General features: G+C 35.6%; 1 protein-coding gene across 7 annotated transcripts in view; it reads right to left on the minus strand.

Moving 5' to 3' along the window:
• The window catches only part of LRBA (LPS responsive beige-like anchor protein), a 723,014-nt gene that overhangs the window by 627,164 nt on the left and 72,563 nt on the right, over positions 1-23,287 (minus strand). For all 7 annotated transcript variants that reach the window (XM_058550176.1, XM_058550181.1, XM_058550180.1 and 4 more), the window contains 6 exons: positions 18,531-18,762; positions 18,209-18,309; positions 12,958-13,053; positions 2,085-2,206; positions 1,871-1,997; positions 1,043-1,162 (listed from right to left, as the gene is read on the minus strand). In XM_058550176.1, coding sequence (XP_058406159.1) covers positions 1,043-1,162; positions 1,871-1,997; positions 2,085-2,206; positions 12,958-13,053; positions 18,209-18,309; positions 18,531-18,762 — 798 coding nt within the window. The remainder of the gene's footprint in view (positions 1-1,042; positions 1,163-1,870; positions 1,998-2,084; positions 2,207-12,957; positions 13,054-18,208; positions 18,310-18,530; positions 18,763-23,287) is intronic.

Here is a 23,287-nt window from a genome sequence, read left to right on the forward strand (position 1 = left end):
CAAGTTACTTAACCTTTCTCTGCTTCAGTCTCATCTGTAAAATGGAGATTATAATAGTACTTATCTTGCAAGATTGGGGCTTTTAGAAAATAAAGGTATTTATTACAATGCCTGGAATACACAGAAGTACTCAATAAAGGTTAATGTAAGAAAAAAACAGGTTAAAATACAATACACATATCTGATCCCTTTTTTGTATTAAAAAAAAAAACGAGAGCTAACATCTATTATTGAGCTTACTCTGTACAAGGCACTCTGGTAATAGATTTTTGACCAGCATCTCATTTAATCATCACATTAACCTTCTGAGATAGGTACTATTTTATAACCATTTTTAGGTGGAGAAAACTTAGGCTTAATAAAGTAAGGTTATATAGTCAATTAGTGACAGAGCTGGGATTCAAAGCTCAGTCTACCCATTACAACAACTTGAGGTCTTAAAGTTAGCATTACACAACATGTAAATATGTATAGCATAGGATATGAAAGGAGTTAATGGTGAATTGGTGGTACACTTTGTATGCATTTTCCTGATCTGTATTTTTCAATTTTTCTATTAAAAAAAGTAATTAGAGGGAAAAAAAGAACATTTGAACTTAATTCTAACCTATGGATCTCTTTTTGAATACTGAAAACATTATAACATCATAGTTTCTATAGCAGCTATGAATTATATGCAAAATTTATAAGAAGGCATCCTCTAACTCATTCATAAAAATGATCAGAACCCTGTAATAGAGCTCCTCCCAAGTTTAATTTGACCAATGACATAAACACTTCAAATATATATCCACCATTACCTATAAATCTTTATCTCAACCCTGTCCAGAATAACTTTACAAGGACTGAGTAGTATCTTATGTGACACATTAACATTGTTCTATTCTATTAATATATTAACATGCTAGCCAAACTATGATTATAAAAATATGCCATTGTGGCCTTCTAAAATTTATATTCAATGCAAAATATATTTTTCTTAATTTAAAAGTTCATGCTTTTAAAATAATTTTTTTCATTGTAATATTTTCAAACCACTTACATCACTGGTGTTGACAAACCATGTTATCTCTCCATAGGAAGCTAGCTCACCATTCACATAACATCGAAGCTCACTGTTCTTCCATCGGTTATAAATGTGCACTATAGTTACCATATACCACTGAAAAAGTGAAAACAGTTTACAAAAAAGATAATAATCCGTCCAATAACTCAGCCACATTGATAGTAACAGTAAAAATTAAATAATAAATTACAATTAAATCTAAAAATAAAATAAGACTTCCTTTATTAAATTCAATATTCAACCTCTGGAACAATATTTATTCAAGGCAACTCTCAACGGATAAGAACTTAATTGTGAAATTATTTTTCCAACTTTTTATTATGAAAATTTTAAAATACACCAAAAAAGTAAAAAGTTTAGTATAAATACCCTCTTTCTTGCCTCATAGATTCCAAAACTGTCAACATTTTGCCGAATTTGTTTTATCTAGCTATTTACCTATCTATCTATATATGTATATATACACATTTTGTCGATAAACCATTTATTAATCTCTAAATTTTAAGGTACAAAAGAAAAAACACATATTACTACTACTACTACTAATACTACTACTAAAATAATTGCCATTGATATTTTCCCCTTGTATTTCTCTTAAACTCTATAAATAACGAAATATCCACTCTTTTCATTATCTAAATCAGAGAGGTTAATAATAATTGTCCAGCAATTTACACTTCATTTTCTGAAATAGTATAAAAAGAGTTGTGATTTACCACATATTATGTCAATAACATAAAAACAAGGCATTTTGAAGGCTAGCATAACTTGTTAACACAACTGTAACTCAGTAAGATCACATACCTTTTGTGGCTTGAAATCAAATTTCACACAATGTTGAAAGCCTTTTCCTTTTGACTTGATCGATGTTATAATCAAACAGCCCCCAACAAAGTGAGCAGAATAACCAAGACCTTTGCTGGTTCTGAAACTATAAAGAATGAGTTTTCATTTTACCTCTAAATATTCTTCTCATTTTCAAAGTAAGATAATAACACTAAGTTATAGAACTACATACCAATACAAATATGGTTTATCCTTATCCACATTGATGTTATTTACAGGATCCATTCTAAGCCAGGTATGAAACGTAAAACCATTCTGGTACGGCCATTTGGCTATAGGAGGTAATGCAATAGCCTAAAGGAAAAAACTTTGAGTTATTCACTCACATGAAAAACTTTATTATTGAAATCATGAAAATGAGACTTTACAATGCTATATATATATTTCTACTACATACTACTCTCTGTCATGATCAAAATATCTACGAATCACCTCTTTATCTTGAGGAAGACTTTTAATAACTTATAAATTTTCCAAAATACATAATGATGATGTTAATTTAATTAAATGATAGACACATTCCACGTGACCTGCAGGACACACATTTTGTTTGCTTCATTTCTTACAATGAACATATCCAAAGAGATTCCAATTAAAAGAGACAGGTAGTGGGGCCGGCCCGGTGGCGCAAGCGGTTAAGTGCGCGCGCTCCGCTGTGGCGGCCCGGGGTTCGCTGGTTCGGATCCCGGGTGCGCACCGACGCACTGCTTGGTGAGCCAAGCTGTGGCGGCGTCCCATATAAAGTGGAGGAAGATAGGCACCGATGTTAGCCCAGGGCCGTCTTCCTCAGCAAAAAAGGAGGAGGATTGGCAGATGTTAGCCCAGGGCTGATCTCCTCACATACACACAAAAAAAAAAAAAAAAAAAAAAGAGACAGGTAGTGATATCAAATCGGAATTTTCATGAGATTTTTAAATCGTATTCAGAAGTCACTGTATAAATGACTTTACCACTTGGTTTAAAATTTTATTTAAAAGATCATAGTATATACTGCAACGCACCCAGAATAGCCTGAACAATCTTGAAAAAGAAGTTGCAGGACTCATACTACCAAATTCAAAACCTACAACACAAAGCTACTGTAATGAAGACTGCGTGGTAGTGACATAAGGATAGGGATATAGATCAATAGAATAGAACTGAGAACCCAGGAATAAACCCTTATATTTGTGATTAGTTGATTTTCAACAAGAGTATCAAGTCAATTCAACAAGAATAGTTTTTTTCAACAAATGAGCTGGAACAACTGGATATCTACAAGCAAAAGCAGGAAGCTGACCACTTCTTACATCATATACAAAAATTAACCCCAAATGGAACATAGATCTAAATGTAAAAGCTAAAACATAAAGCTCTTACAAGAAAAATTAGGGGTAAATCTTCATGACACTGGGTTAGGCAAATCCTTCTTAATTATGCCACCAAAAGCACAAGCAACAAAAGAAAAAATATATGAACTGGACTTCACTAAATAAAAATTTTCATGCTTTCAAGGATACCACCAACAAAGTGAAAAGACAAGCCAAAAGAATGAGAGAAAATATTTGCCAATCATATATCTGATAAGAAACTTGTACCCAGAATATTTAAAGATCTCTTACAATTCAATAATAAAAAGATAAAAGCAATTTTAAAATGGACAAAAGATCTGAATAGACATGTCTCCAAACAAGATATGCAAATGGCCAATAAGAACAGGAAAAGATGCTCAATATCATTAGTCATTAAGGAAATGCAAATCAAAACCACAAAGAGATACTACTTCACATTCACTAGGATAGCTATAATCAAAAACAGACATTAAAAAGTGTTGGGGAGTGATGTCAGCGTCATGGTGGAGTGAGTTTCCCATGAACTCTTCCCCCATAAGATACAACAAAAGGAACAGTCACAGACCAACAACGGAATCCCAGACAGTGAAAAGCTAGATCGGAAAGATCCACACTGCCACACATCTGAGAATGGAATGTGCTGGGCCCCCGAGCAAGTGGGGAGAGGTAAGGAGAACTCCTTTCCCTCCTCATTAGATCAGCAATCCCGGTCCGCAGGGCTCCCAGATAGGGGGGAGGGGCGGCCCTCGGCGGGGAAACCGTAACTCTTGGGGCTCTCTCAGCCAGTGGGAAACTCCCACACAGAGGACTCAGAAGAGCCACAGGGCTACCAGCAACATCTGAGCACCCCAGAGAGTGGATAATGAGGGGCAAACAAGAAGCCCCCCACGCCAGGGACCTAGAGGGCAAAAGAGAGAGCCCCCCACCCCTGCAAACCGGACCCTGCAGCTCAGCCGACCAGACCAGACCAAGTGATCTGCGACAAACCAGACCAAGCAATCCTACCCGCGGATCGCAGCGGAAAAAACGTGGCAGAGCGCAGGGGGCTTAGATTACACAGCCCTTTACCACCAGACAGTGGCAGCGGGTGGAAACTGCAAGCAGATTTCCAGGATGAGGAAAAACAAAGCCAACACAGGAACCACAATGCAAAGATACATGAAATCACCAGACCAGAAGGAAAATGACAAGCACCCAGAAACCAACCCTGAAGACACAGAAATCCATAATCTAAACGACAGAGATTTCAAAATAGCTATCAGAAAAACACTCAACGAAATACGAGACAACACAAACAATTCAATGAGATTAGGAGGTTCTTCACAAAAGAGATTGAAATCATAAAGAAAAACCAATCAGTGCTGATGGAGATGAAGAACACAGTGGAGGAGATAAAGGAGAATCTGGAATCTTTAAAGAACAGAGCTGACAATATGGAGGAAAGAATTAGCATTTTAGAGGATAGGAATACAGATATGCTCCAGATGGAAGAGGAAAGAGAACTAGAACTAAAAAGAAATGAAGAAAGTCTCCGAGAAATATGTGACTCTATTAGGAAATGTAACATAAGAACTACAGGTATTCCTGAGGGAGAAGTGAGGGAAAGAGGAACAGAGAGCCTATTCAAGGAAATAATAGCTGAGAATTTCCCAAATCGGGGGAAAGAGCAGGAAATACCAGTAAGCGAAGCCAATAGGTCACCTAAATATATCAACAGGCAAAGGCAATCTCCAAGACACCTAGTGCTAAGGCTAGCCAGAGTCAATGACAAAGAAACAATATTAAGGGCAGCTAGACAAAAACAAAAAATAACGTACAAAGGAACTCCCATTAAGCTGTCAGCAGATTTCTCAACAGAAACTTTACAGGCTAGGAAAGACTGGAACGATATATTCAAAATACTGAAAGACAAAAACTTTCAACCAAGAATACTCTATCCAGCAAAAATATTCTTCAAATATGATGGAGAAATAGTAACTCTCCCAGATAAACAAAAGCTAAAGGAGTTCATGGCCACGAAACCCCCACTACAAGAAATACTCAAGAAGGCCCTCAGGCCTGAAAAAAAGAAGAGAAAGGGAATACAAAGCTTGGAGCCAGGAGAAAAATAGGTAGATAAACTCAGAAAAATACCAGATCTTTACCGGAATAGGTTAGCAATCACTTAAATACTAAAATCAAAGATGAAAGGAAGGAACTCACCAAAAATAAATTTAACCTCATCACTGTAAACACACAGCCACAACACAAGATAGAATAAGGTATAACAAGAACGACTTAGAAGGGGAAGAGGAAAGTGATTGAATTGACTTAGTATAAGAAAATAGGAGGCCATCAGATAATGGACTGTCTCATACACAAGATTTTTTACACAAACCTCAAGGTAAGCACTAAACAAATAATCAAAACAAAACCACATATGATAAACAAAGAGAAAACTAGAAGAGTCATAAGACAGAACAACCAAACTGAATTGGCAGTCTGAAACAAACAGGACAAGAAACAAAGGAAACACAAAAGAACCAGAAAATAAGTGACAAAACAGCAACATTAAGCCCTCATATTTCAATAATGACCCTAAATGTAAATGGATTGAACTCTCCAATCAAAAGATAGAGAGTGGCAGGATGGATTAAAAAGCAAGACCCAACAATATGCTGCCTCCAGAAAACACATCTCAGCACTAAAGACAAGCACAGGCTCAGAGTGAAAGGATGGAAGACAATACTCCAAGCTAATGGCAAACAAAAGAAAGCAGGTGTTGCCATACTCATATCAGACAAAGTAGACTTCAAGATAAAACAGGTTAAGAAAGACAAAGAAGGGAAATATATAATGATAAAAGGGACACTCCACCAAGAAGATATAACACTTATAAATATATATGCACCCACATAGGAGCACCAATGTACATGAAGCAACTATTAACAAACCTAAAAGGAGACATTAACAACAACACAATAATAGTAGGGGATCTTAATACCCCACTTACATCAATGGATAGATCATCCAGACAAAAAGTCAATAAAGAAACAGTAGACTTAAATGAAAAACTGGACGAGATGGACCTAGTAGACATATACAGAGCACTCCATCCAAAAATAGCTGACTACACATTCTTCTCAAGCATGCATGGAACATTCTCAAGGATAGACCATATGTTGGGAAACAAAGCAAGCCTCAATAAATTTAAGAAGATTGAAATCATAACAGGCATCTTTTCAGACCATAATGCCATGAAACTGGAAATGAACCATGAAAAAAAAACTGGGAAAGTGACAAAAATGTGGAGGTTAAACAACACACTACTGAACAACCAATGGATCATTGATGAAATTACAGGAGAAATCAAAAACTATCTGGAAACAAAAGAAAATGAAAATATGCCATACCAAACCATATGGGATGCAGCAAAAGCGGTCCTGAGAGGGAAACTCATAGCGATACAAGCCTACCTTAACAAACAAGAAAAAGTCCAAATAAGCAACCTTAAATTGCACCTAACAGAACTAGAAAAAGAAGAATAAACAAAGCCCAAAGTCAGCAGAAGGAAAGAAATAATAAAAATCAGAGCAGAAATAAATGAAATTGAGACCAAAAAAAACAGTAGAAAGGATTAATGAAACAAAGAGTTGGTTCTTTGAGAAGATAAACAAAATAGACAAACACTTAACCAGGCTTACTAAGAAAAAAAGAGAAAAGGCTCAAGTAAATAAAATTAGAAATGAAAGAGGAGAAATTACAATGGATACAACGGAAATACAGAGGATTATAAGAGAATGCTATGAGAAATTGGACAATCTAGAAGAAATGGCTAAATTCTTAGACTCATACAGCCTCCCAAAACTGAACCAAGAAGAAATAGAGAATCTGAATACACCAATCACAAGTAAAGAGATTGAAATAGTAATCAAAAACCTCCCAAAAAATAAAAGTCCAGGACCAGGTGGCTTCTCCGGTGAATTTTACCAAACATTCAAAGAAGATTTAATACCTATCCTTCTCAAACTATTCCAAAAAATAGAGGAAGATGGAACACTTCCTAAATCATTCTACAAGGCCAACATCACCCTGATACCAAAGCCAGACAAAGACAATACAAAGAAAGAAAATTACAGGCCAATATCGCTGATGAACAGAGATGCAAAAATCCTCAACAAAATATTGGCAAACCGAATACAGAAATACATTAAAAAGATCATACACCATGATCAAGTGGGATTTATACCAGGGATGCAGGGATGGTTCAACATCTGCAAACCAATCAACGTGATACATCACATCAACAAAACAAAGAATAAAAACCACATGGTCATCTCAATAGACGCAGAGAAAGCATTTGACAAGATACAACATCCATTTATGATAAAAACTCTCAACAAAATGGGAATAGAAGGAAAGTACCTCAACATAATAAAGGCTATTTATGACAAACCCACAGCCAACATCATACTCAACGGGGAAAGACTGAAAGCCATTCCTCTGAGAACAGGAATGAGGCAGGGCTGCCCACTCTCACCACTCCTGTTCAACATAGTACTGGAGGTTTTGGCCAGAGCAATTAGGCAAGAAAAAGGAATAAAAGGAATCCAAATAGGTAACGAAGAAGCGAAACTCTCACTATGTGCAGATGACATGATTTTATATATAGATAATCCTAAAGAATCCATTGGAAAACTATTAGAAATAATCAACAACTACAGCAAAGTTGCAGGGTACAAAATCAATCTACAAAAATCAGTTGCATTTCTGTATGCTAATAATGAACTAACAGAAAGAGAGCTCAAAAAGATAATACCATTTACAATTGCATCAAAAAGAATAAAATACCTAGGAATAAATCTTACCAAGGAGGTGAAGGACCTATACAATGAGAACTACAAGACATTATTGAAAGAAATCGATGATGACATAAAGAAATGGAAAGATATCCCATGCACGTGGATTGGAAGAATAAAAATAGTTAAAATGTCTATATTACCTAAAGCAATCTACAGATTCAGTGCAATCCCAATCAGAATCCCAATGACATTCTTCACAGAAATAGAAAAAAGAATACTAAAATTTATATGGGGCAACAAAAGACCCCGAATAGCTAAAGCAATCCTAAGAAAAAAGAACAAAGCTGGAGGCATCACAATCCCTGACTTCAAAACATACTACAAAGCAATAGTAATCAAAACAGCATGGTACTGGTACAAAAACAGACACACAGATCAATGGAACAGAATTGAAAGTCCAGAAATAAAACCACACATATATGGACAGCTAATTTTTGACAAAGGTGCTAAGAACATACAACGGAGAAAGGAAAGTCTCTTCAATAAATGGTGCTGGGAAAACTGGACAGCCACATGCAAAAGAATGAAAGCGGACCATCTGCTATCGCCATTCACAAAAATAAACTCAAAATGGATCAAAGACCTGAAGGTGAGACCTGAAACTATAAAACTCATAGAAGAAAATATAGGCAACACACTATTTGACATTGGTCATAAAGGAATCTTTTCGGATGACGTGTCTACCCAGACTAGGGAAACTAAAGAAAAAATAAACAAGTGGGACTTTATCAGATTAAAGAGCTTCTATAAGACAAACGAAATGAGAATCAAGATGAACAGACAACCCACCAGCTGGGAGAGAATATTTGCAAAACATACATCTGACAAGGGGTTGATCTCCATAACATATAAAGAACTCATACAACTGAACAACAAAAAAACAAACAACCCGATGAAAAAATGGGCAGAGGAAATGAACAGACACTTCTCCAAAGAAGATATACAGCTGGCCAATAGGCACATAAAAAGATGTTCAACATCATTAATCATCAGGGAAATGCAAATCAAAACAACACTAAGATATCACCTCACACCCGTTAGAATGGCTATAATCACCAAGACAAAAAACAACAAGTGTTGGAGAGGATGTGGAGAAACAGGAACCCTCATACACAGCTGGTGGGAATGCAAACTGGTGCAGCCTCTATGGAAAACGGTATGGAGATTCCTCAAAGAATTAAAAATAGAGATGCCCTATGACCCAGCCATCCCGCTACTGGGAATCTATCCAACGAACCTGAAATCAACAATCCAAAGAGGCTTATGCACCCCTATGTTCACTGCAGCATTATTCACCGTAGCCAAGAAGTGGAAGCAACCTAAGTGTCCCTCGACTGACGACTGGATCAAGAAAATGTGGTATATACATACAATGGAATACTACTCAGCCATTAAAAAAGACAAAATCGTCCCATTTGCAACAACATGGATGGGCCTGGAGGGTATTACGTTAAGTGAAGTAAGCCAGAAGGAGAAAGACAAACACTATATGATCTCACTCATATGTGGAATATAAACCAACAGATGGACAGAGAAAACAGTATCGTGGTTACCAGGGGCAATGGGGGTGGGAGGTGGGCACAAGGGGTGAAGGGAGTCATATATATGGTGATGGACAAACAAAAATGTACAATCCAAAATTTCACAATGTTAAAAACTATTAAAACATCAATTAAAAATAAATAAAAAAATACTAAAAAGTGTTGGCATGCACGTGGAGAACTTGGAACCCTCATAAATTCCTGGTGAGATTGTAAAATGATACAGCCACTTTCGCAAACAATCTGGAAGTTCCTCAAATGGTTAAACAGACAATTTGACCCAGCAATTCCACTACTAGGTACATACACAAGAAACAAGAAAACATATGTCCACACGAAAACTTGTATACAAAACCCCACACCAGCAGTCCCAAAACGTGGAATCAACTCAAATATCCACTAATTAATGAATGATTAAACAAAATGTGGTATATTATTACATGAGAATATTAGTTAGCCATAAAAAGGCATCAAGCACTAATATATGCTACAATATGGATGGACCTTGAAAACAGTATGCTAAGTGAAAAAAGCCAATCACAAAGACCAGATATCATATGATTCCATTTGTATGAATTGTCCAGAATAGACAAATCCATAGAGACAGAAAGTAGAGCAGTGGTTGCCTAGGCCTGGGAGATTGGGGGGAAATGGGCAGCAACTGCTCACGAGTGTGAAGTTTCTTCTGGGGTTGATGAAAATATTCTAAAATTGACTGTGATGATGGTTGCACAACTCGGTGAATACACTAAACCATTCAATTGTACACTTTAAATGAGTGAAATGCATGGTATGTGGACTACAACTTAATAAAGCTGTTTAAAAAAAGATCATACTACACAAGCTTTTATTATGACTTACATATGCATTTATGTATATATATCATATACCCACATACATTCTTGTATATGTAGAAGATATTCCATAAAGCATGCAAAACATTGTGGAGCCAAATTTATGTAATCATACTATTGAGACTTCAAGAGGCTGATTTAAAATGAATGTTGCAATACTAAAAAAATAAAAGAATAGCGGCCAGCCCCGTGGCCTGGTGGTTGAGTTCGGCGTGCTCCGCTTCGGCAGCCTGGGTCCGGTTCCCGGGTGCAGACCTATACCACTCATCGGCAGCCATGCTGTGGCAGCGACCCACATACAAAATGGAGGAAGATTGGCAACAGACGTTAGCTCAGGGCGAATCTTCCTTAGCAAAAATAAATTAATTAATAATAAAAGAATACATATTCATTGTGTATATATGTTCTCTCTCACTGAAAAATGAGAGTAGAAGATGTGAAAACTTTGTAAAAATAATTTACCCATGAATATTTTAACTTCTCTTTATTTTTTTTTTTTGGTAGGGAGATCAGCCCTGAGCTAAAATCCATGCTAATCCTCCTCTTTTTGCTGAGGAACACCAGCTCTGAGCTAACATCTATTGCCAATCCTCCTCCTTTTTTTCCCCAAAGCTCCAGTAGATAGTTGTAGGTCATAGTTGCACATCCTTCTAGTTGCTGTATGTGGGACGCGGCCTCAGCATGGCTGGAGAAGCGGTGCGTCAGTGCGCGCCCGGGATCCAAACCCGGGCTGCCAGTAGCGGAGCGCGCGCACTTAACCGCTAAGCCACCGGGCTGGCCCATTAACTTCTCTTTAAAAGCTATGTTTAAGGAATGAGTCATTGAGTATATTTAAAACATCTATTCTCCGAAAGTTCCAAAAGCTGCTTAGCTGAACTGCCCCACTTCCACGACACATGCAAGTAAGTGGAACGGACACATTACAATCTCAGAGAATTATAACTAATAAAATTATAACATGCACTAAAAAAAAGGTTAATCCATAAGTATACTTTTTTATGTTAGAGACAAATTATAAGCTCAATACCAACAAAGTAAAGTTATTCTGGAAAGCTTCAAATCTAAAATGCTTATTAAGGAAAAATTATAAAGGAAAAACAAAACGAGCAACAAAACTTTCCAAAGAAAGCTGTGCATTCTGTGCAAAACATTCAAATATCACAAATGTCCTTTTAAAACACTCTTTTCTTTCTGCAAGTATTCCCTGGCTACATACAGCCCAATAAGCAAATAAGATATGAGAACCAAAGTAAAAAATGAATAAAAGGTAAGCTCAAAAAAAAAACAAGCAGAAATATCTTTAAAAAAATGTTCACTTGTAACAGGTAGACCAGTGCAATAATGAGGAGGTAAAAAAGCTTCCATAAAAAATATATATATATTATATTATATACTCCTATAACATTTTGAAACATTAGAGCTATTATTACCATACATAATTGTCTTATTTGTACACTGATTACAGCTTATAAGAATGCTGAGCCTAATATAATATGGAAACTCACAAGTCAGGAAAACTGCCTAGAAAGTTGCAAAGAGTTACTCTCATTCTATACACCAGGTGCAAAAGAAACAGGAATAGGGAAATGTAAGGCTAAAGAAAGATGTTAAAAAAGATAAAAGCGAGGGGGCCGGGCCGGTGGCACAACAGTTAAGTTGGTACATTCCGCTTCGGCGGCCTGGAGTTCACCGGTTCGGATGCGGGGCATGGACCTACTCATTGCTCATCAAGCCGTGCTGAGGCAGCGTCCCACAAAGAAGAACTAGAAGGACCTACAACTAGGATATACTGGGGCTTTGGGGAGAAAAAAGAAAAAGAGGAAGATTGGCAACAGATGTTAGCTCAGGGCCAATCCTCTTCAAAATAAAAAAGGAAAAAAAGATAAAAGTGAAAGTGTTACACACAAAGATCTATTTGAGAATGCAGTGATAAATTCATAAGACAGCATGGCTTTGTTCAAAAGAATTGGGTTCTTGGGGCCGGACCGGTGGTGCAAGCGGTTAAGTGCGTGTACTCTGCTGCGGCGGCCCGGGGTTCGCCGGTTCGGATCCCAGGCGCGCACTGACGCACTGCTTGGCAAGCCATGGTGTGGCGGCATACTATATAAAGTAGAGGAAGATAGGCATGGATGTTAGCCCAGGGCCAGTCTTCCTCAGCAAAAAAAGAGGAGGATTGGCAGATGTTAGCATGGGGCTGATCTCCTCACACACACACAAAAAAAGAGAATTGGGTTCTTATTCCATTGCTGCCCCAAGGTGTGAGTGGTCAGCTTTCTTAATTTCTTTGAGCTTGCTATTTCTTCACCTCTAAAACAGTTAGGGAAAAGTAAGATGCACAACTCCTGTAAAGATTAAGTTAGGTCGTGCAAAGAAATCTCCACCTAACACAGAACCTGTCAGAGGTGTTTACAGGACAGTACTTGCAGGAAGCAAAGGAAAGACGAACTCCAAGTGATTTCCTCATTACGATTTACTTACTGCAGCACTCTTTCCCGGAAAGTTGAAAAAGGCATCAGGACCATACTTCTGAGGCATGTGCTTTAACACAGACAGCAACTTCCCAGCATGTGGAGGCTATAAAAATAATCAACAACTCATTAACCACACTATTCGTCATACAACAAAAATACCTATTTTTTAATATAGTCATACTTTAATATATAATCAAGAATAACCAAATAATGCTATAAACTAAAAAGCATATAAAATAACCAAAGAAAGGTTACTTCCAACTATCTTAAACAATGCACTCTATGCCATTCTTCCATAACACTATAGGACATATGAGGTGTTTGATAAATATGGGCCAATACCATTTGACACCTGAAATTCTTCATCACACTGCAGCAAAAATGAACTTTTAATATTACAAACTACATCAACTTACCACCCATCCCTCTTTAGAACGCTTTTTAATTTCACAAATAAATAATGCTCACTACGTTCCACTGTTTAAGGCACTTTAAAAACAATAAAATATTTTAACCTCATAACCATGTGAGAGATTATTATTATCCCATTTTATAGAGGAGGAATCTGAGACAAGAGGAACACATCCAAGGTCACCCAAGTATCAAGTGGCAAAGATGGGGTAAGAACTCAGTTGGACTCCCGAGTCCATCCTTTTAATCACTACTCTTTCACTTTATCTATTCACTATTTATTCACTTTATATTATTCTGTCTTTCTTGTAGCTTCCCATAGCCTTTAAAATGAAGACCAAAACTCCTAACATGGCCTACCACATACTTTATCTACCTTGTTAGCCTCATTTTGCCCCTAAATCTCTTCTCCCTGCACTCCATCCACAATATCTTCTCTGTCTTCTTCCCATAATAGGTCCTAAACACAAGCTACTCCTTGTGCTTAAAATGTCCCACTAGGCCTACTTCCCTTCCCTCTTAACTAAATAAATCTTACTCATCCTTTAGAGCTCATCTTAATGGTCACTTCCTCAGAGCAGTCTTCCCTGACCTCTGAGACTGGATTAAATCTCCCTATCATATTTCATTCTACAATATACCTCTACTAGCATGTATAAAAGTTGTAACATTATATCTATTTGACTAATGCCTCTTTGACGCACAAGTCTCCTCTAATACATTAAACAACCAACAGCTAAAATGAAAAAGCTCATTTACATTTACAAGGAAATGCAATGGACAATCAGATATACACTATCATTTTAATCAGCTTACAAGCAAATAAGATAAAGTGTAGTATATTTCTCTTTGTTAAAAGTTAAAAGTTCAAAACAGTGTCAAACTACAAGTGAAATCACTGGCTTGCTTTCATCTTATTTGATAGCTGCTCTAAATTATCAGTACTAACTTGCTAAAAGAGTTCACCAATTGTCTACCTAAATGTTAAGTGAAAAGCTTCATTCTTAGGTGATGAAGAGATTTTCAATTAACTACACTGCTCAATTATAAAAGTGTAATAACAAGTAACTACAATCACAATGATTTTCTAAAATAAATTCCAAAATTAAATAACCAAAAATAACTCTGCAGTCAAAAATAAAAATACAGTATTGTAGCATTTCCATCTAGAGAAATCATTCCTCAGAATTTCCTTTTCTATATAAACTAACACACAGACAGAGAGAACAGTTTGGTGGTTACCAGGGGGAAGGAGTTGGGAGGTGGGCACAAGGGGTGAAGGGGCACATTTATATGGTGACTGACAAATAATAATGTACAACTGGAATCTCACAATGTTATAAACTATTATGACATCAATAAAAAATATAAAATAAAAATATTTAAAAAAAAATTTCCTTTTCTACAAACCAATCAACAAAAGAATACATTGATAAGCACTTTCCTCCACAGATACTGCTAGGAGAATTGTAGACTGGGAGAGCCTTTCAGAAAATAATTTAATAGTCATATTTCAAGATTCTTTAAAAATGTTCATGCCCATTGATACACGATTTCCATATGTAAAAATCTGTGCTAAAGTAATAATCAGAAAAGCAGATAAAGATTTATATAGGGATTTTCCACTGCACTGATGTGATAGTAAAAGCTACATAAATAAAATAAACATCTGAGCAAGGCCTTGCTCTTGTTTTATTAATAGTTCCTTATTTTTTTCCCTTTATCCTCTAAACCTATTCTCACTCTTCTCCCAATCCCATAAGCAAATATATTAACATGTTTAATCTTTTTATATGTGTTCCTTCAAAAATGTGTTTTTGTGTGATTGTACTTATAATTTAAATGATGTTGGGTTAGATATATCATTCTGTTTCTTACTTTCTTCCTGCTTTTTGCATCTATTCATATTACTCTATACACTGATTCTAAGTGTTACACAATAATCTATTCTACGCATCTAACACATTTTACCTATCTACTCTCCCCACGATAAACACCTACGTACACAATCCACTGCCATCAAAAATAACGCTTCAGTGAACATCCTTGTGTATATTCCTTATGGAACTATGTGAGAATTTCTTGGAACATGCACTCAGGAGCAAATTACTAAGTCACTGGATATGGGTGTAATTTATGTGACTAAGTAGTGCTAGATTACTCTTGAGGTTGGTTCAACTGGTGTTCATTCCAACCACAAGTAACCATTCCACAGATTAAAAATAACCCTATTCCCCCAATTATACTTGCTATTAGCCAACTTTATAATCCTTGATAGTAATAGATATAAGGTGATATATCACTACTGTTTTAATTTGAACAACTCTAATTATTAGTGATTTTTGTGTTTATTTGATTGTGGGGTTTCTATCTCTGTAAATATCTGTTCATATCCTTTGCTATTTTCCTACAGATAATTTTTTATATTCACCAACAAAAAAAGTTAATTATATATTCAGAATAAATTATATGAATATAAATCAAAACCAAAATCAAACCAGTATACTTCCTCCTCTGGACATGACAGTAACAAAACCTAGACTTACTAACTCACCAAAAACAACTAGAAAACTAAACAAAATGTATAAGACAAAAACTGTTTTCAGACATGGAAGAAGAGGTAGCACAAGACTGTGATCCTTGAGAAAGGGGAACAAAATAAGCCTTGAGATTACCCAGACTTTCCACCTGGAGTCAATTTCCATACCACTGCACAGTGAGAAGGAAACCAAACAGAACTTGAAGATCTCACTGAGTTGATGAGGCAGAAATTGGAGTATGGGTAGTCTGAGGTGGACAGAAGCTTCAGGGAAGAGTACTATAGAGGAAAGAGCGATGCAGACAAGAAACTCCAGAAATATGCATTGACTCTTTGGCTTAATACCAAACTGTTCATTTCTACCTTAAAATTCAACCAAGTGGAGTCAAGATATTGACAGCTATAAGTCAAAAAATTCCCATAGCTAATAAAGAGACAGGAACTGTCTGAGACCCTATTTGGCCCTGGAGAGAACACAGTCTTACACTACCTCTTGCCACATCTCTGCAACTTGGGGTCATTCACAGAGACCCTAGAAAAGTCAGGCCTGAACAATAATGCTAAAGTAGCCCTAGAGTAACAGCCAATCTAAACCTGACCAAAAACACTTTACAACTAGCCTGAAAGGATAAAGTTGATCCACAAGTAACTTATCTGCCTGCAAAAACAGTCTAATAATCTTAAAAGGAATATGACAAAATCCAGCACTCAACAAGGAATAATTCACTGTGTCTAACATCACTAGCATAAGAAGCAGGAAAATGTGACCTATAAGCAGAAGCAAAATCAGTGAGTAAAAAACTGATCTAGGAAATGACAGAGATGATAGAATTAGTAGACAGGAACTTCAAAGCAATTATTATAAATATGCTAAATAGTCCCAAGGATTTAAACGAAAACATGAACATAATAAGGAAAATGGAAGACATTAAAAAGAACCAAATAGAATTTACAGAAATAATATCTGAAATCTAAAATTTTTAATGGATGGAATTAACACTCTGCAGAAGAAAAGATCAGTTATCTTAAAAATATAGCAATAGGGCCATCCCGGTGATGTAGCAGTTAAGGTCAGGTGCTCCACTTTTGCGGCCCGGGGTTCACAGGTTCAGATCCTGGGCGCAGACCTACACCACTCATCGAGCCATGCTGTGGAGGCATCCCACATACAAAACAGAGGAAGAGTGCCACAGATGTTAGCTCAGGGCCACTCTTCCTCAAGCACAGAGGAAGATTGGCAGTGGATGTTAGCTCAAGGCCAATCTTCCTCAGGAGAAAAAAATATATATACAGAAGCAAAAGCAACCTAAAATGAAGCACAGAGAGAAAAGACTGAAAAAAAAAAGTGAACAGACCCCAGTGACCTGTGAGACACTATCAAGAGTGCTAACATACATGTAATTGTAGTCCCAGAAGGGGAGGGGTGGGGTGTACAAGAAAATGATATTTGAAGAAATAATGACCAAAATGTTTCCAAATTTGATGAAAATTATATTATAAACCCACAGATGCAAGAAATCTTATAAGGATAAAGACAAGGTAAACCACACCAAGAAACATAATAAAACTGCTAAAAATCAATGATAAAATCCTAAAAGCAGCCAGACAACTACAGCTTCATACAAAGAAGCTAGAGTCTAACCATTTTAACAGACTAATTAGAGCGTATAATTACAGAGCACAAATTTAGTTATACTTAAACAGAGCTAGATTAAGGATCAGCTGTGGGCAATGACCTCTAAAATAAGCCTAGAAATGCAACAAAAATGGAGAAAATATTTACTAACATTCCTCTAAGGGGTAAGTAACCAAATGGTAGGAAGAAACAGTTTGATAAGGCACCTGGAGTTCAAAATAAGTTGACCACCACTACCATCCATTGCAAACGACCACTAAATTGCATCTAAGGAGGATGGATCCAATTAACTGCAGAGCTTTTGTTCACTGAGTCCGTTATTCAAATTTAAGGGCCACAGCTAAACTACTCAGATCAACAGAAAGAGAAGCTACCTAACACTTATTTCTCTGTCCTTACCTTTTCCTCTAATAAATGTTAAATACATATTTGCAGAACCACAATTTGAAGAAGGACCAAATTACTAGCCTGCCTGGAACACCCAGTTCTCTTTGTCCACACCTGTGTCAGGTCATGGCAAAAGTAGCTCTATAGATCTAAATGCTATTTTAATTGATCTATTTCCCTCAACTTGACATTTAACCCCTGTGTAATAATATCAGTTACTTAAAAGCTACTAATACGTTTGGGGAGGATACTTTCAAATACCAAAGAGTATTTAGGTTTTTTTACCCATTGTCCTTTATCTCCTTGAAGTTTACTGAAGAATAGCTTTAGTTCTCGAACTGTCAAATTATAGCTAGCCAGCACTCCCAACATGTCAACTAAAAGATCTGAAAACAAAGAAAACAATAAAATAATTAAGCTACTTATATCTCTTGAAGGATTAAAATACACTGTGCTTACTTAAGAGTTTGGCCACTAAAGTTACAGGTACATGTTAGATGCTCAAATATTTCTTAAATAAATATTATTAAATAAAATAAGAAAAACGTAGTATTTAAGAATCAAACTTTATTTCTTAACATCCATTATACTACAGAAAAAGTCATACCTGCTATCATATTGTCAACTTTTTCAATTTTCCCAAGCACTTTTTCAACAAGGCCTACTTCAGTGCAGACTTGAAGATTTCGTATGCTTTTCTTCAGAATGGCTGTAAACATGCTCCAGACTTCTGCTTGACAAGTAACGTCACATTTTTCTAGTAGGTCCACCATGCAGATGATACTCTCACCTTCTTGGATAATGAAATTCATTTCCAAATCAAACTGCCCTCCTACCAACTTCCAAAGGGGAAAAAAAAACAAAACATTAAAAGCATTAGTATTTCTTCAATATAACTAGAGCACACTCCTAAGCTTTAGATTGGCAATAACTACTCATAGAATTCTTCTCTGCCTCCTACAACAATAAAAGCATCTTAAAACACACACACACACAGCTCTAAAAAATAAACTTCTAAAAAAATCTTCAAGTTAAGATAGCACAAAGTCAAGCAAGACTTAGAATATAAAAATGGAAATATTTTTCAACAAAAACAAATAAGACAAATATATGTCTTAGGTAAATCACTACCTACTACCTTGTTACTAATACAGACCTAACTTAGCTCTGTAATTGTTTCTAATCTAATATTTCATTTATGAATTATGAACTCTGTGAACTACTCACAGTAACCTAAAGGTCCTTTGCTACCTACACAAGCTATGAGCTCACAGCAAAAATGAAAAGCTTTTTGAAAAAGGCTCAGAGTGGACACAAAACTTGGAGTTTATACAATTTGTCAAATTCCTGGTTTATTATACCTATCCATTTTGATCCCTCTCCTTCTCTGTCAATAATCAAAATAACTTAAACATAGTCACACACCCAAAGTCAGTAATCAACAAAATTTCACTGCTATTACTATCAGAAAATCCATCCAGAGAAAGCTGTAATGACCTATCTCCACCTTGCCATCTCACCCACAGCATCTTCCAACAGAGGAAAGGTTTTTAAATTTTAACAAATCCCAAATGCTTAAAGGAATTAAAATATTTTTATAATTACCTTTGCAGAGCTATCCTTTTTAACTAGATTTTTAAAAGATCTCTGTCAGAAATAATTACATACATGATTCACCCACAGTCCTGTCCTTCTGAAAAATTCTTGGTTTTTCATTATGCATTCCTAAACCCAAAAGGTGGGCAAGAATTAGGAGAAGTGAACTTTACAAAACAAAATCCAACAGCTCATAAAAGAACAGACATGACCAAATAGAGTTTACTCCAGAAAAGCAAGGAAGGTTCAGAATTAAGAAATCAAGACTCCTCGCAGCCAAGGATCAATACGTGTTCCAGGTTCTGCCAAAGATGTACACTGGCATGAGAAAGAAAAAATGGAAAAATGAACAACATGAGGCAATATCTCCATGCAGGGAGATAAGAAATCCTGGAAAACACAGTGGTAAAGGCATCTGGTTCTTCTAGGAAATCTCCGGCACAGATTTTAGTGTATAATTCTTCGCATCATCAGTAACAAGCAGCATAAGGAGAAGACAGCTGGGTTTCTGCTAAAAGAGTCCCTTGATGTGACTGGGACAGTTCTCCTAGCTACATGGTCCTGGCTATGAAATACACATGCTTGCTTCCCTAGTCAACCCCAAAATTCTGTAAGCTACATAAGAATGCTAATATGGACTTTTTTTTGTTTTGTTTTTTGAATATTATTTGCTTGCTTTAACTTTTTATTCTAAAGTAATTTCAAACACTCAAAAAGCACAAAGTATAGAATTCCTGTATACCCCTTACCCAGCATCCCCTAATGTGAATATATTACATAATCATAATACAATCATTAAAACCAGGAAATTAACACTGATACAATACTATTAACAAATCTACAGCTCTTATTCAAACGTTGCCACTTGTCACACCATAATGTCCTTTTTCTGATCCAGGATGAGCATCCCCTTAGTCTTCTCAAAACTGAGACAGTTGCACAGGCATTCTTTGACTTTCATGATGCTGACACTTTTGAAACATATTTGCCAGTCATTTTACAGACTGTCTTCCAATCTGAACATTTCATCATTTTTAAATTCAGGTTATGCATTTTTGGTAAAAATACCCCAGAAGTGGTGTGTGTCTTTCTCAGTGTATCCTTTCAGAGGATACTTAATGTCAATATGTCTCGCTAATGGTGAAGATAGCTTTGATCACTTGTTTAAGGTGTTGTCTGTCAGATTTTTTCCATTTTAAAATTACTATATTTCATTTTTAAGTTATAAAGCATCTTGTAGGAGAATACTTTGAGACTATACAAACATCTTGTTTCTCATAATTTTAAGCATCCACTGATGGATTTTACCTACAACTGTTATTACTGCGGCATTGGTAAATGGTGGTTTTCTATTTCCATCATACTTCCTACATTTATTAATTGGAAAAGACTTCCTTTGATAATAAAATACATCAATCACATCTGAAAAGCCAGCATCATGCTCAAATAGGAAAATTAAAATGATTCTCATGAAAGTCAGAAACAAGACTAAGACGTACTATCATTACTATCATTTGATATTATTCTGGAGATACAGAATCACATTTAGTGAAAAAGCAGCAACATGTATAAATATCAGAACAGAGGGATTTAAATTACAATTATTTTCAAATGACATGATATATATCCGGAAAAACAAAGAGCTTCAACTGAAAAAATTGTTATAAATGAGGAAAGTATTTGGTAACGGAACTACTGATACAGTTAACAATATGAATCAATCTCAAGAGATTGCTAAATAGAAGAAGCCAGACACAAATGGTTACCTTAACAACTAGAAATTTACTGTATAGATACATTTAGGGAATGATGTTAAGATACAAGAATTTCATTTTAACATTTTTTGTCTAGAAAATAGAAGAAACAGTCCCCCCAAAAAAACATTATAAGGTAACGGTTAGTAAACTATAACCTTAGTATAGGTTAGTATAACTATATAGTAGAACACGATGCAGCCGTTGAAAAGAATGAGGCAGCTCCAACTGACACTAAAAGATCTCTAAAATACATTGTTTAGGTAAGAAAAATCAAAGCGGAAAAAAGTGTGAATAGTAGGCTACAATTTGAGTGTAAAACATAAACATATACACATATACCTAAGAATGATACATAAATAACCAAATAGTGATTGCCTCTGAAAAGGTAACTGAGCATCTGGGGAAAGAGGGCAAAGGGAGAGTTTTTAGTATATACACTTTTGGACATCCTCCTACACAGATCTAAATAGGTCAAAAACCTAGTTGCAACTAACTTAAGAAACATTACTTTTACCTTAATATTACTTACATCAATCTTTCATTTTTACCTGTGTTTATTACCATCCGTAACCACCCTTCCAAGAAGCTATAGAATTTTTGAAAGTAATTTCCCAAAAAAACCCCCAAATATTTCACCAGCTTTTAAATCGAGTTTATACTGTGAGAGTAGTATCCAGACAGGTGTTTTAAGTATTTCTCCATTGCTTTAAATATTATAAAATATGCCTTTCAAGGAGAAAATTCATGGCAGAAATTGGTACATACAAATGTGTGGCATATTTGATATATTACATGTATGCATATCTATTATACCCAAAAAGCAGGCACACGGTCTACAGTATGTCACGTTAACCCTTTCCAATAGTTATTTGAAGCTGATCAACCTTCAAAACACAAATTTGTTTCCAATGACAGGGATCATAATCCAAGCCCAGGCATTGGCTAGTTATTATCTGAGCTGTAGTAATGGCTCTGCACCACAAAATGTAATCTTCCCAAATGTCACAGTAAGTTATGAATATCTGAGCAGCCTAATGCACTTTACTAGCCATGAAATGTGAAAATGTAATCTTATTACTTTTTTTATGGTTGTATTTTTTTGAATAATGTAGGCTGGAAACTGATGTATAGTCTTTTTCTGCATTTTAGCATGATTTGGTCTCCTTTGCTATATAGAACATTTTTCAAAACTCTCCATTTCAATATATTTCAGTCTTGGCCTGAACTTCATAAACAATTTTTATAGCAACCTTCAGGGTGGCATAACATGCTTTCTATAGGTTATAGTTTAACGTACAAGATTAAAGAAATTTTAAAGCATATTATTCAAAGAATTCAAATAAAGCTTCATAAGTTTTATATTAGGACTTTAATTGGGCATGATGATTATTTTCTTCTCAATGGTTATATTAATAAAATGCTTTAAGCTGAAATTAATCACTAAACCTAAGGCACTTGTATTTTCAGAAAACCAAGAAACACATATAACCAAAAATAATTATCTTCTCTTCAAAAGATCTATAAAACTGGAAAGACTGTAATAAATAGAAAATTCTAATACTTCAAAGTAAAGCTAAGTTTTCCCTGGAAACTTGCTAAATTTTTCCTCAAAGATGTGGCAAGGAGTAAGGCATAGCAGATAAATTGGGCAGAGTACAATCACAGCTTATGTCCCTAACTAGATATTGTCTATTTCTTGTGACAAAACACTTTTTTTCTCTGGATCCGTCTATTCGTCTATAAAACAAAGTAAAGTATAACCTCCTTTTATTTATCTGCATCCTTCAAAATGTCTTCACTTTTTAAAAGTGTCAATCTCAAGGTATTCAATTTATACATAAGAATCCATTCCTAAGTGAATGCAACCCTATACATGTTTACAGTCACTAAAAACTTAATTAATAGGAAGAAGTTGAGGAAAAATTTCAATGCTGTAGCTCAGACTGCAATGTCTCCCAATTTACATTTTCTTCTTCTTCCATAATAATAGAGTTTTAAGTTTAGTTCATGG

The sequence above is a fragment of the Diceros bicornis genome, chromosome 11, assembly GCF_020826845.1.
Source record: "Diceros bicornis minor isolate mBicDic1 chromosome 11, mDicBic1.mat.cur, whole genome shotgun sequence".
Lineage (NCBI taxonomy): Eukaryota > Metazoa > Chordata > Mammalia > Perissodactyla > Rhinocerotidae > Diceros > Diceros bicornis.